This window comes from Lissotriton vulgaris, chromosome 5 (assembly GCF_964263255.1).
Source record: "Lissotriton vulgaris chromosome 5, aLisVul1.2, whole genome shotgun sequence".
Taxonomy (NCBI): domain Eukaryota; kingdom Metazoa; phylum Chordata; class Amphibia; order Caudata; family Salamandridae; genus Lissotriton; species Lissotriton vulgaris.
In genome coordinates, this window is record NC_141693.1 from 1,191,656,151 (window position 1) to 1,191,672,080 (window position 15,930).

General features: G+C 42.1%; 1 protein-coding gene across 1 annotated transcript in view; it reads right to left on the reverse strand.

Moving 5' to 3' along the window:
* Nucleotides 1-15,930, reverse strand: part of LOC147712250 (scavenger receptor cysteine-rich domain-containing protein DMBT1-like) — a 426,380-nt gene that overhangs the window by 11,633 nt on the left and 398,817 nt on the right. Inside the window, exon 11 of the mRNA XM_086922980.1 lies at nucleotides 15,455-15,772. Within this exon, the coding sequence (XP_086779106.1) occupies nucleotides 15,455-15,772 (318 nt within the window). The remainder of the gene's footprint in view (nucleotides 1-15,454; nucleotides 15,773-15,930) is intronic.

Here is a 15,930-nt window from a genome sequence, read left to right on the forward strand (position 1 = left end):
AACACATTTGAAGAGGAGATGATTAGAAATCAAATGGTAGAAGAGACTAATAGTAAAAATATACAACACAAATTATTAATGAGAGCTACCTTAATACTTGACAAAGCTATTGAAACTGGAAGCAATGTAGAGGCTACCACTTTTTTTTGGAGCAAATGTTACTCACTGAAACAAGAATTGCATGCTCTGTGTGCCAGTGATGAATCTAAAGAAAAAGAGTGAAAGGATGTGTATAGACTCAAAGGTTTGGAGTGTTACCGGGGTGGCAACAAGAATCATTTTGCCAGTGCCTAAAAGTGCCCTGCGTCATAAGAAGGAACACTTTGCCAAAGTTTGTAGCTCTAAACCTACTAATGCTTCTGATAAAAGAATGAATACAGTTTCATAATGTAGTACTGGATTTGTTGAATCATCTAATTCAGATGAATACAATGTTATTTGTTGTTTGGATGGTGATATTATTGAACATACAGGTGTGTCCAAGGAGTGTGCGAGTGTTTATGTTTCCCAAGTAGGCTCAGTGAGTATTAAAAGAGCATTTTGTGTGGTCAATGTTATGGGAACACCTATCAACATAATGGCATTTTTCAGTGTTTGGACCCAAGGACTGGGAAAAACTTTACAACATAACTTTGAGGGAATTCAATGTTCATCCTGTAGCCTACAGGGTTACATAACTTAAAGCTTTTGGGGAGTTTGATGTGACTAAGAGTAGGTGAAAAATTCTACTCCGCCTTTGTTTAAGTTTCATATCGCTGCACGTTTACGGTATAGTGTGCTGATGTCCGCAGTAAGATCAAACTCACACCTCGCAAGTACGAGCCAGAGGCATTCTGGCTTCAATCCAGCATGTAAAACAGCTGTTAAAACTTATACAATTCAGAGATTTTGATTGAATACAAAGCCTTGAGGAGGTCGAGGGTGACTGTACCCAAAGACGAAACACGTGTTGGCTGGTGCAAGAAGTAATGACCGATTAAAGAAAAGATTGACACACTGATGACTATCGAATCAATTTCTATGGACTCAGTTTCTCATGTGCTCAGAGTTGCTGTTTTATTTAGTTTAAACCAGGGATGCGGTCTGACATCCCTTTTTCTTGAGCACTGCGTTGATTATTGTTGTGACTGAAATATATTGGGTACTGTTTTTTCTGTGCACCCTATTTCCCTTATTCACCTCTGTCTTGCGAGGTGTTGTTTTGTGAGCCCGAATTCCAGTCTGATCTGAGCCGCCAAGGCAAAATTAGGTATGTTGAACAGGACCCTATAGGCTCTGATAATAGTACTGTCTAGTATTTTAGAATCTTTTCCTCTCAAAGCTTCACATCCGTATGAGATGGCAGGTAGGATTTTGGCTTGAGAAGAGAGCCTGGGGCCTGTCAACTTTGATTTTAGATGTTTCAGAGATGTTGCTAAGGCCAATCCTTTCATTTTGATTGTTTCCAGCTGATTAACGAATTGGCCACCTTTGTCAATATTTATACCTAAGTATTTGTAGTTTGACACATTCAGAATTTCAACGTTCCCCAGGCGCCGTGCATGGGATCCTTATGGGGTCTTTTTTATAGACATAGTTTTAGTTGGATCGAAGTTTACTTCCAGGAAGTTTTCTGCAGCATAATCCAGTAGTGCGATTAGGAGATGCTGCATGCCTACCTGTGTGTGGTTAATCAGAACTACGTCATCCGCGTATAGAAAGATAGTTAGGGCCTTCCCACCAATTCTTGCAGCGTGTGCATTACATGAGTTTAAGGTTTGCATGAAATATGCCATATAAAGATTAAACAGGGTTGGGGTGAGCAACTGTTTAAGCCCACTAGTCATCAGGATATGCCTTGAAAGGTGTGTGCCATCACCCAGTTTAATCTGCATGCAAATTCCAGTGGTAGGTATATTAGTAATTAATGCTAGTTTCTTCAACAGCCTTGCCCGATCTATGTTGTCGAATGCTACCTTGAAGTCTGGTAAGCAGAAATGCAGAGCATATTTGGTAGCCTTGGCCATGTCCTAAGGAGTGACAAGGTTAAGATATTAGTTGTTGTTCCTGTTGCTTTGCAGAACCCTATCTGGTTGAATGGAATAACTTCTTGTTCCTTGGCCCAATCTTGAAGCACGGCTGGTAGGGTGCCTGCAAAAAAGTTTGCCTCTATGTCAAGCAAGGCAATGAGGTGATAGTTTTTCAGAGTGGTTTTGCCACTTGATTTGTGGATTGGAGAAATGACGGAGCCCTTCAATGAAGCTGGAAGTTGGCCCGTTTGCCTGATTAGGCTGAAGATCGGGTCTAGGTTATCTGCCCAGAAGTCTGAGTCCTGTTTAAAAAGGGCTGGTGGAATTCCACTTGGCCCTGGTGCCCCCTCCTTCTTGCCCTTGGAGACCTGATGTTTAATCATAGCTAAATGAGTTGGCCTGTCTTCATCCTGGTAAAATGTGATGGTCACCGGAGGGTCATTGTTCTGCTGCTTTACGATTAGGTTAGGGCCAAATGTTGTGCTCTCCCGGGTGTTCCTTGGTTGTTGGTGTAAGTGAGACTTCAAGTAATGAGCCCAATTCTCCTCAGAGATATACAATGACACTCCTCTCTGTAGCGGGTGCATTGCTTTGTTCACAAGTGTCCAAAAGCACATATTTTTTGTTGGTTTTAGAGTCAATGGGGCAATTTGACCCAAAGTCCTTCATCTCTAGATCTATTGATGTCCCATTTCAGTTTATTCAGCTTAGATCTTTGTTGAATTAGAGAACAATTGAGGTTTGGGTCTCCAGGATTATGTCTCAGTAGTCTGAGGGCCTTGTTAATTGATTTTTTTACTATCATTGACTAGCGCCGCTGTACCCTGAATATGCATCCTGCTTCCCACACTCCACAGTGCAATCTGCATTTGATATTTGAGGAGTACGTGCTTGATAACTTGATGATAAACGTTTCGCATTTGCTGGCAGGGTTATTTCTTTGTTCATTGCAGTCATGAAACAGGAGCATTGCTGCCTGAAGAAATTCCTCAGTAACTGCTAGCGAAAATCTGATTCTTTTGAGGTTAGTTGTATATTTGGAGCAGGATCCCCCTGGAACAGGTTCAAATGGTGGTACACTGTCCTGCAGGAGTACCTATTGTGACTGATGGTCTCTATCCCCCTTGTCCCCCGAGGAAGAACGAGACCACGCTGTGGAAACAGGGAAGGGAGACCAGAGTATAGTCTAATGTAGAAGATGAAGACTCAGTGTAGAATGAGGCTGCTGGGGCGGGGAGTCTTCTGGAAATCTGCCATTTAATACCCAGAGTTTGATGTGCTCTAGGTCTTCCAGCAAGCTCTGGGACGTGTTACGTGCTCTACCATGCCCGCTTCTCTTTTGTTTGAGAATATTCCAATCAGACGTCTGAGCCAGAGTATCTTCTGCAGACGGGGAGCCCAAAAGATGAAGATTGAGATCTCCTGAGAGATGGAGGTTTAGAGTGCCCTACTTGCATATGATTTTCAAGAGATTGTCCAGCAGAAGCCTGGCATCTTTGGTTTTCCATTTTGGGTTTATGTAGGCATTGAATATTATCACCTCCTCGTTTTTTCCTTGGATGTTGAGGGAGGTCTTAATTGTCTTGACCAGAGATGAAGCAGAGGTAAATATACATGTAACAGATACTTAGGTTGCCAGCCCACCTGAGAGACATTGTGCTTTCCAAATTGCGGTATGTGAAAACATGTGAAGCCCTCTAGTTGATATGATTCGGACATCCATGTTTCCTGTAGCAGAACTATATCATGTTAACTTATGTATGATACAAACTCTGGGTCAGCTACCTTGCTTCTAAGACCACTAATGTGAAATGAGCAAAGGCAAAGTGTTGAATTGGTCTGCTTAATCCTCCCGTCCTGTTGTACAGATTGTCATTGCGTGGGGCCATTAATAGTTCTATAAATCTGCTGATTGACTGAGTTTGTTGGTAGTTGAGGTGAAATTTGCCTGGGGTAACTGGAGAAGTCTGTGTACACCTGTTCCCCTGACAGTGATTGACTCCGTGCTCCCCTTAAGACTGACCTGGTAGTACCTCTACTGTAATTGGTTTTGCTGTTCATGTTTCCTAGCAAGGGAAGGGGATATCCTACTTTGCGGTAAGGTAAAATACTTACCCCCATGCCCTGAATATTTTGCTTTCATTTAGCTCCTGATTAGTGAAGAAGGACGACCTCCACATAGAATTGATGACTTCTCTTTCTGAATGTGAGTCTGTTTAATGAACTCTATTGCAAGTGGGTCAGTTGTTTTTTGTCATTTAAGTTTGGAATTGTTGGAAGTAACCGAAGGCTACTGCATCTGTTTAGGATACCACAGGTCCCTTTTGATTCAAACTCGGGTGCTGACCAGACTAGGTTCTCCATTACTGGACGTCCTCCCCTTGGTGCCAGTAGGATATTTGGTGGTTCTGTACCCTGACATCACGGTGTGACTGGACAGATGCTGTGTGGTAATTTTTCGCCTGTGTGGTTTAGCGCCTTCTAACCACAAGTGGGGGCCTTCTGTCACCTCTTCTTCCTGCACTTGTCTCCTTGTATTATCTTGTGATTTTAGGGGGCCAGTGCTGGAGTTTTATTTTTCTTCCAATACTGTCGCCTGGCTCATGGGATTGGTGCTTGCAGAATTGAATCTGTATTGTTTGTAACTGTGCTTATGTTGGCTAGTAGCAGATGTATATTTGAGTCTCTCTCTGAAGATTGCGCTTGTGCATTTGCTGACTCGTTTGTTGGAGTTTTTTGTCTTTTTGGAGCACATGGGCTCCCCTGGGAGTGATTAAAACCTGATTCTCTTTTAGCTCCTAAGGGGCCTTCTAATGTGGCAATTGACGCTGCCTCATGGAAGACCCCTTTTTGATCACTGTTAGATGTTCCAGTCTTCTGTGAAGTGAATTTTTCCTAATATTCTGTTTGAGTGATTAGGCTTAGTTTAGTTTTGGTTTTGTCCACATCTCTTCGTGTGTGGCAAAAGAGGGTGTAAACTCCAGCCGAGCTGGCGACTGAACTTTTATAACGTCCTTCCTCCTGAGTTGCCACTTTCGTTTAGTATTTTGGACGTGGATGTTCTCCATTTGCTGCATTGGAGAAGCAGTGGGGGAGGTTCCCGTTATCTACTCGCGATTGCATTGGTGTAGACTTCTGCCTGACCTGGCTTCAGACACCGTCTGACACCGTCCACCAGAAAAGGGCAGAGAGGATAGAAGGAAGCACTGGAATCAGACGGTCCCAACGAGCCAGCAGGCACAACCACAGAGGACGGAGGTGAAAACAAGCCCAAGTCACCGTAAACACTGTCGGTGTCATGAGACCCAGAAGCCACAACCAGTGGTGGACCGGAAAGGATCCCCCCTCCCAGACCCTCCTAGCAAGAGACCTCAAGGTCTCCACCTGACGGACCGGCAGGAACACCCTGTTGAGGTTGGTTTAAAAGCAAGCTCCATTGAAGGCCAAGTCCTGAGAGGATTCCAGCTGAAATTTTGGAAGATTTAGAAGAAACCCATGAGCCCTCAATGCAGAGCACACCACTTCCTGATCCACCAACAACTGGTTCCGAGAGGGAGCATGAATCAACAAATCGTCCAGGTAAGGATAAACCAGGACACCCTGAAGAGCCAAGGAAGCCACCAATGGAGTCACCACCTTGGTGAACACTCGTGGCGCAGATCTCAGGCCGAAAGCCAGGACTTGAAACTGAAAATGACGACCCGGAATGCAAAACCTCAGGAACTGATGAGAATATGGGTGAATCGGGACTAGACAGTAAGCGTCCTGGAGATCGAGGGTGCACAGGACATGGTCTTGAAGTAGCAACAGAATCACCCACTGAAGAGTCTCGATCCAAAAAGGCAGATGAACCACCCATTTGTATAGGGCCTTCATATTAAGGACCAGCATGAACCCTCACGCCACTTTGGGAACCGGAAAATCAGAGAGTAAAATCCCCTCCCCCACCTCCAGAGGAAGAAGCTCCTGAATCGCCCCTTTTTGCAAGAGAGAATTGACCCCTACAGACAGATTGCACCTCTTGGCCAGTCAGGATGACCAAGGAGTCAGACAAATCCCTGACTCTGGAGGAGGCTCCGAGAATTCAATGACAAGACCCTGACGAATAATGCCCATGTCTGAGCTTGACTGCACCCAAGCTGGCAAGAAGAACTTCAGCCGACCTCCGACCAAGAATCCGGGTTCAGCAGTCATATAGTCAAGTCAGGACCAAGGCTTCGGAGGGGGGTACTTAGCCTTTCTATCCCGACCCTGACCAGAATTGAACTTCCTGTGGCCCCTGGAAATCAGGCCTATGAGATGGAGGATGGAAAAAAGCTTTAGGCTTAGAGGAAACGGTAGCAGCAGAGGACTGCTTAAAGGAAGAAGAGTGTGTTTTCTCTTTAAACAGTTTATGTAATTTTCCCCCTAACTCTTCCCCAAACACCATAGTCCCCTGAAAAGGTAAGTGTAAGGAGCAAGCTTTTTAAATGGAGTCTGTCTTCCAGTCCTTCAACACCAGATTGTGACGGGCAGCTGCACCCGTCCCACAGGAAAGGGCAGAGGCCCTCACCACATCGAAGGAGACATCCGAGCGGAACTCCACCTGCCTTTTGATGTTTTCCAAAAGCCCAATACAGTCGGAAGCATCATCCATCAACTGATACAGAGCTTTGATATCAGAAATCAGAGATTGTGCCACATAACTGCCATAAATGCCCACCCTCAGAACCAGATGAGAACCAGAGTTTACCTTCCTGAGGGAAACATCCACCTTTTTATCAACTGGATCTTTAAGCATCACATCCTCGGCCAAGGAAGTCTGAACCACAAGACTGCCACAAATTAATCAATAGGAATAGTCAGGCATCAACAATCTTGGTCCGGTCCTTATAAAATCTATTAAAGCCCTCTATGTCGACCCCAAGGCAAAAATTATGGTGGGGGTAGCGAATCAGAGTCTATTAATATCCAGAGGGGCATGCGGCAAGGATGCCCGTGCTCCCCGATTCTATTTGCTCTCTATATTAACCCACTCATCCTTTAACTTCTTACCTCACCAGTAATCGAACCAGTTAAAGTGGGCACGTATAATACCAAAGTACTCGCCTATGGCGATGACGTGGCGGTATTAACACCAAACCCCGCAGAGGCAATTGAAGATATCGAAGTAATAACATGGTCTATTGGTTTATATTAAGGGTATTCCCTGAATAGGGATAAGACGATGGTCATTTGCAACGAGAATACATCTTTTGTAAGCCGGTATAGAGTCAACAACGTGGTATATTTGGGTGTAAATATTTCGCCTAAAATAAATAAAATTAATCAACTAAATTATGATCCGCTTATCAAGATAGTTAAAAAAGACCTTCTCAGAGTTAATAACCTCCATCTACCTATAATTGGCAGATTTACCTTAAAATGAGTGTGCTTCCAAAAATATTATATTTATTTAGGGCAATCCCATTTTTAGTCGATGATGGTATAATCAAAAACCTTGATTCTGCTTTGTCAAGATTTATTTGGAATTATGGTAAAGTTAGGAGGGCCTTACCTAAGCTAACTTTACCATATCTAAGAGGAGGATTAGCAATACCAAATTTAACATTCTATTTGTGGGCGACCCTCCTGCAACAAATGATCACCCTCCTTAATACTAGAGCTTCAGTAAGCATTAACCCTGAACAGGCTATACCCTCAATATACGAACTGTTGTTAGGAGATAAGGCTAAAAGACTGTTGTTGAAGCAAGTCGAACCATCCTACTTTAAAAAGATTAAATTTAAGATCATTACGGACGCATGGAGAATCTGGAAGTGTCTACAAAATTGTTTGTTAAGGGTCCCGCACTCCCTTTGGGTGATTGTTTCGAAAATTGTCAAATAAGTGTAATACTTTCGTTGGTGCAATGGATGGTGATCTTGCTGGGCTCCCAAGATCGAGATATATATCATTCAATTATGTATCCTGTGTACACAAGATGCATTTCCTCCATGCACTCCTTTCCAAACTTTCATAAATGTTCGTACAAATTTTTCTTGCTTGTTGAATGATTTATTTTTTTCTCATTTTATACAAGGTGTATCATTATATTCATAACTATTTAACATATTCCATGTCTCGGAAAAGTTTGTCACAATGTAGTTGCCCAATGCATTTCAAGCGTAACGCCCTTCCTCAGGGGACTTCATAAACTCTAGAAACGGTAATCATAAGTCACAATCAGTGTAGAAATAATGGTCCCTAAATGAAAACATATTTTCATATTCACATTGCACATCAGTGATGCCCCCCGTGCTATGGTAAAACTCGTGAACAATATTCATGGTACTTTTATAAAATGGTGCTCATGTCCGAATGATGGAAAAAAAACGGATAAAATATAATGAAGACCCAATAACTGGGTACTGACCTTAATGCATGGAATAATTCGTGCCTTGTAATTGGCTGTAATAAGGGAAATAAGATCCGGGTGTAAATACATAACATGACACATATGTCTAGTTTCTGTGTAGAAAAATATATTAGTTATCTCTTACCGAGGTCCTGTTAACGTGGAGTCTTCCTCGCTAGTCTTGGCGTGCAGCGCTCTGTACGCGAGAGCTCTATGGTTTTAACGACCAAGCGTTCTAAGTTGTCAGGGTTACCGTCCGTAGACGAGTGACGTATACTGTACTCTATGGTTGTAGCTTGCGCTAGGGGACGGCGCGTGCTGACGATGGTAAACATAAGTAAAGGACTGTGCCGCTAGTAACACGTTGTGTGGTTGCTAGGGTGAACTGAAAAAATGTAAATAAAGGAGCGGACTATGTCGCTATGTGAAAACTCGGGACAAGAGTATAGAGGGGATATATCAATTAAAGAGTGATATTTACATGATGGGTGATGTACTAGGTGTGTTATGTGCACATAACAAAGCGTACGTAAAAACATAATTTTCACATTGTCCAATGACAAATTTAAATTGTAATGCGAGCTGAAATACAAGGTATCAAAGTTATAATTCATAGATAGCAGTGAAAGTCCAATCTTTCATTAAGCCCTTTCGGCTGGAGGGTGCACAAGAAGTCTATCCAGAAAATTTCTCTGCGCAGTAAGTAGCTGTTGTTGTCTCGACCTGGTAGGGTTGCCACTTTTTCAAGTATACAGAACACGGCACTTATAAAGGAACTCTACCATGCCACAACTGTGCCACAACTGTGGCAACTGTACTGCAATCATAAAAGGAAACACCTTAAACCATCCCACAAAAGGTTCGTCTATAAAATTGAAGGTATCTGGAACATGCGACACCTCAAACGTAATCTACTTATTGAGATGCCCTTGTGGTCTCTCATACGTAGGTAAGACACAAAGGAAAATAAAGACCAGAATCGTGGAACATAAAAGTAACATCCGGTTGAAAAATGATAAATCCACTATAGCGGTACACTTCAACGAGGCAAAACACAATGCAAGCCAATTAAAATTCTGTATACTTGAAAAAGTGGCAACCCTACCAGGTCGAGACAACAACAGCTACTTACTGCGCAGAGAAATTTTCTGGATAGACTTCTTGTGCACCCTCCAGCCGAAAGGGCTTAATGAAAGATTGGACTTTCACTGCTATCTATGAATTATAACTTTGATACCTTGTATTTCAGCTCGCATTACAATTTAAATTTGTCATTGGACAATGTGAAAATTATGTTTTTACGTACGCTTTGTTATGTGCACATAACACACCTAGTACATCACCCATCATGTAAATATCACTCTTTAATTGATATATCCCCTCTATACTCTTGTCCCGAGTTTTCACATAGCGACATAGTCCGCTCCTTTATTTACATTTTTTCAGTTCACCCTAGCAACCACACAACGTGTTACTAGCGGCACAGTCCTTTACTTATGTTTACCATCGTCAGCACGCGCCGTCCCCTAGCGCAAGCTACAACCATAGAGTACAGAATACGTCACTCGTCTACGGACGGTAACCCTGACAACTTAGAACGCTTGGTCGTTAAAACCATAGAGCTCTCGCGTACAGAGCGCTGCACGCCAAGACTAGCGAGGAAGACTCCACGTTAACAGGACCTCGGTAAGAGATAACTAATATATTTTTCTACACAGAAACTAGACATATGTGTCATGTTATGTATTTACACCCGGATCTTATTTCCCTTATTACAGCCAATTACAAGGCACGAATTATTCCATGCATTAAGGTCAGTACCCAGTTATTGGGTCTTCATTATATTTTATCCGTTTTTTTTCCATCATTCGGACATGAGCACCATTTTATAAAAGTACCATGAATATTGTTCACGAGTTTTACCATAGCACGGGGGGCATCACTGATGTGCAATGTGAATATGAAAATATGTTTTCATTTAGGGACCATTATTTCTACACTGATTGTGACTTATGATTACCGTTTCTAGAGTTTATGAAGTCCCCTGAGGAAGGGCGTTACGCTTGAAATGCATTGGGCAACTACATTGTGACAAACTTTTCCGAGACATGGAATATGTTAAATAGTTATGAATATAATGATACACCTTGTATAAAATGAGAAAAAAATAAATCATTCAACAAGCAAGAAAAATTTGTACGAACATTTATGAAAGTTTGGAAAGGAGTGCATGGAGGAAATGCATCTTGTGTTCACAGGATACATAATTGAATCTGGAAGTGTACCACTAAGTATCTGATAATACCAAGATATACCAAATATACACCCCTGTGGCAGAGTTCAATAATTCCGGCCCAACTTAATGACAGCACCTCTAGGAGGTGGGAGAGCCTAGGGGTAGTGAAAGTAGGAGATTTCCTGGGTAGGGACTGTTTGCCATCTTTCAGAGAGTTATCTGAAAAATATCAAATCCCCCGCACTGACTATTTGAAATTTATACAAATCTACACTACCCTTAGACAGTTGGTACCGAGCATAGACCTAAAAACAATTCCAATATTAGATCTAATAGGTAAACAGACAACCTGGATAGGTAATATCTATGAATTATTCATAAAGAGTCATCCTGATGACCTCGAACAAACAGAAAGAAACTGGGCCACTGAGCTAAATAATTCAAACATCGATATAGATATGTCTTTTATGTTATCATTTAAATTATTTTTAGCTTCAAACTTAAAGGCTCAAATTTCTAAAACAATATACGATCTTTATTTTACCCCCGCTAAACTATTTACCTGGGGCAAAAGAATAAATGATCAATGCCCAAGATGTTCTTTTGGTCCAGCTAACCTTATTCACATGCTAGCTGAGTGCCCAAAGCTAGAGGACATTAAAAAAGGTATGTCCAAATATTGGGCTGAAACCTTTGGACACGAATTAAGAACATCAGCGACACTCTTTGTTTAGGTTATGATGCCTCTCTAGGGTACAGTAATAAAGAAGCAATGTCTATTTTTGTTGGTACGGCTGTATACAGAATCATCCTGGCAGCACGGTGGAAAGATTCACAAGCACCTACTTTTCAGAGGTGGCTGAGTAGACTACTAGGTATTTATAAGCAGGAGATTGCAATCTATAGAATGAGAGGGAAAAAATCGAGAATACTCGGGGAGCAGATATGGGCTCCTGTTGCCACCTGGTTTGATAACCAAAGAAATTTGTAGTTTCTGCAGATGAAACTGTTTATTAATGTATTATAGGTGGATACCTCTTATAATCTGTGTACCCTTTCTTTTCCTTCTCTGGAGTATACTTGAGTATGTCCGTGAAGAAACTTTAAAACAAATTATGTCTTACTGTGTTGTCTATTTAACATGATAGTTTGGAACGAATGAAGTAATGAACTCTCTTTTTTTCTATAACATTATGTTGTGTATATTCTCTATATTTTACGGTGTATATCTTTCTTAAATTGTACCGTTTTGAATCTGCTCAAATAAAAATATTATAAAAAAAGGAATAGTCAGGCAAATACTTAGACATATCCTGATGAGAGTAAAGTTTTGCCATAAAATGAGGACGCATGATACGGTCGGGATCCTCCCATTCCCGCTTCAAGAACTCCCAGATGTAATGGTGGACAGGGACATCGACAGCAGCAGCACTTTGAAACTGTCGTAATAAGGACCCACCAGACGTGCCAGGCACCTCCTCATCAGGAAAATCCATATTAGACTTGACATGTTTAAGTGATCTGGGCAACATATCTTTTTCGATTTACTTTCCTTTTTGCTCCACATCCCCCATCCATTCCGCCTCAGAATGACGCCTCAGAGGAAGAGGAGGGCTCCCTATGATGCCTCTAGCATGTATGCTTGCCCATGACAGACAACCAAAGACGCCAGGTGCAAAACAGACCTAGGAACTGTGGGTGGAAAGGTCCCAGAGAAGCACCAACAAGAGGATCAGGACACAGGCAAAACCCAGCAGGATGGCAAATGTCCTGTATCCAGCAAAAAAAAGAGGGAGCCCCTTGATGAAATGAGTTGAGGCGTCAAATAAGGCACAGCCCACTGGAAACAGTAAATGAAGATAAATGATACACAAGAAAGTACCAAAAAAAGGAAACTAATCAGATTGCTATGCGGAACTCACCGAAGCTGGGCTCCTAAATGCACTCTTTGTAGGAGCCCAGCTTAGCAGCACCTGATTTCCGGTCCCGCCTGCTACCCGGAAGTCAGGCATCGCAAACCAGAAGTGGTCAAGAAACAGCCACCCTCCTGCGCAAGAGACATGCTGCATCTTCCGACAAGGCAGGCAACCAGGAGGTGAGGACCAGGACACCTGTGGTGAAACAGCTGGAGTACCATCTACCATTACCCCCAAGCCCAGCAGGTAGGGAGAAGAAGACGCACCAGCACAAATTCACCACCCAGCAGCAAAAACGTAAGTCAAAATTCCAGGATCATTTGAGCTTCTGCATCGTCCCCCTACTGTCAGTAGACAGAAAAGAAAACAGGAGGAATGATTAAATGGGTACGGTTATGTACTCCCGGAGGGAGGGAGAGTGGGTAGGGCCAGCATTTGTGTGTTCCTTTTTTCTGTCAGCAACATATGTTATCTCACTTTGTAAATGAACGGAACAAGAACAGGAGGGACCTGGGGGTAATGAGTCAGTGAATACTTGGATGGTGAGGTACAAATAGGTTACACAACTCTTACAGGCTGAGGCCTCAGGCTGCAGTGAAATGTCCAAACATTTTAAGAGTTACATAAGTATTACCAGTACATACATTACACCAGAGTGAGCATCATTGCTAGCATCAGTGTATAATTAGGCATGTTCAGATTTGGAATGAATTAGTAATCCTTAGTACATCATCATATTTTTACCTTTACTCATTAGTCCCAATTGTGGATTTAAATTTGCCACTTTGGTCGAATGTTTTTTGTGCATGTTTACATTTGCCTCTTTACTGGGGCATTCTAATGCACCTTGGGATTTTCACTCTTCACATTAATTTTGAAGACACATTCAAATATTCATTCAGATATCTTCAGGGTCGGTCTATATTTGAGCCATCACTTAGAAGACTTGATGGTGAGATAACTTTACCTCCTCGCCATTTTACCAGCCAACATACAGTGTTCAGTACAGCAGTAATTAATGGAACCTAAAGCTGCCCACACTTAAGCAGCAGATGTGTGCACAGTATAACACTGATATCATGGCATCATCCACCCCAAATGTGTGTACATACACCTCCTCATTCTTTTTACCCCTACGCTGGTTACAGGGAGCACTTCCAGTTCCATTGCCTGATCTGATCACCTTTATCTGTAAGAGTGGGGTTGTCATGATAAGTAGGATGTGGGCCATAGATAGAGGAGACAGGCTGATAAATCCCACCCATAAGGTCATCTATGTGCAGAAACACACTGCACATAAAAGTGAGCTTTGAATGCACCAAAAACGGAAACGGTAGCTTAGGGCCTGATTTAGATCTTGACGGAGGGGAACACTCCATCACAAACGTGGTGGCAATCTCTTCCACTGTATTACGATCTCATTATGTCCTATGGAGATTACAATACGACAGATGGGATATCCTTTAGGTTTGTGACAGAATATCCCTTCTGCTGAGATCTAAATAAGGCCTTAGTCTCTCTTTTTCTCCATATAATACATATAAGCTTTAGTATACATTGATGAGAATGAAACAGACAGCTGACAGCATTCAGCAGAGAAAAGTCACTTCCAAGAGCCATTTTGCCTTTAATGAGGTGCTGAAAAACACTTAATGAATTTGTAGCTTTGCATATGTACATAGGAAGCCAGAATCTGTTCACCCTTTGACTGCTGATGCTTTTCCACTGCTGAGGATTTTGTTAGTGCTGAGATCCTTTTGCTCTTTGGGGCACTATGGGCTTAAGCCTTCATACTTTTTTACAAGTTGTCCAGGTGATATATATGTCCTTTTTCTCCCACATTTTGGGGATTCTAAAGGTACCCAGAACTTGTGAGATTCACATAAGGGAACAGAGAAAGTTGCCAAGATGCAACAAAAGATTTTTGGGGGGAGAAATGGGAAACAGTGTGGTGCAAAAAAAAGCATTTTTTTGCCTAAAACCTACAAAAGGTGTGATGTACTAAGATCACTGTCTTCCTAATTTTCCAAAACAAGAAGAGTTGCAAAAACTGCATTTTTCTATATGTTAGTCGATTTTTCCTATTAATTTTTTTCCTGCTTGATGTTTCTGGTAGAATCTGAGTTATCCCAGAAAGCTATACGCTTCAGAAAAGTGGGAAAATTCTGAGTTCTTCTAGGGGTCATTTATATAGATCACTCATGGTTCTCCCAAAGACACTAATCCTTGATTTAAAAAAAAAATGATAACAGGTAGGAAAAAATAGGGAACAATGTTTAATCATTAATTTTTTTGCCCTGATGGACGATTTACTGAAATAATATCCAGTAATAACCATCAAAACCTTTTCAAAATGAAGATATATACGGAGACTACTACTGAGCTTCTGCTTATAATTATATTTAAATGTGAGCCAACCATGCAGCACTTAATACCAACATGTCAAATGATTGAAAAATGGTTATGACGGAAACCTATGCATTTTCGAAATATGGCCAAAATGCAGAGTTTAGGAATAGTGGTTATTAGTACAATTCAGAATTTGTGGTAAATTAATTCACCATACTCCTATAAAACAGGTGCTAAATTCTGCATCAAGCCAGCGCTGCAATTGTATATGTGGGCCTCGTAATTTCCAAAGGTGTTTAAGAAATTAAAATGCCTTGTCGTGGGTAGCAAGTGCTATACAAATGGAAATACATTACAACGATGCCCCACCGTGTGACTTTATATTAAAGTCCCTGGAACAAGTGAATAACACTTTTTTAATACGGTCTTTTATATGTTCCAAAAATCCCTACTATGTCCCTGCTTTTCTACAGTGTTTTCACTGGTCTCTCTTTCACGCACACGGTGTTCTATTCCATGCATCAGTCAGTCAGTGCTTTGCCAGACAAGTACACAAATCCCACTGTACCGTTGCAGATGACTCCGACAGCTGTGGTGCGGCTGCACCGAGCGCCGGTCCAGTCCCTGTGCTGGCATTCCATCAGGGAGGTTTCCGTTCCATTGCAACTCAGGATTTCCAAGACTATATCGCTTTGGCCTGGGCCATAGAAGCCATTCTTTGAGGAAGCAAGGGCCGGTCCGCAGCCGATTTGTCTACAGGCGACTTGTGCTTCTTTCATATCCCATGTAAAATCGCACACCGACCTCCAGGCCTCCAGATAACGCACTTCTAAGCGTCCCCTGCACGCGGACGTCCCGTTCACTACCCTTACGTCTGAGTTAGAAACTGGAAAAAAAGCAAACAGAGAGTTGGTTCAAAACTGAAGTGGCACTCTAATGTAACAATTGCAGCGTAGAAGGTGGACGTGACGTTAGGACGCCCTGCTGACATCCGAAAAAAAAGCTTGCAATCCGAAAGCATTGACATTAACTTCACCATTTCAG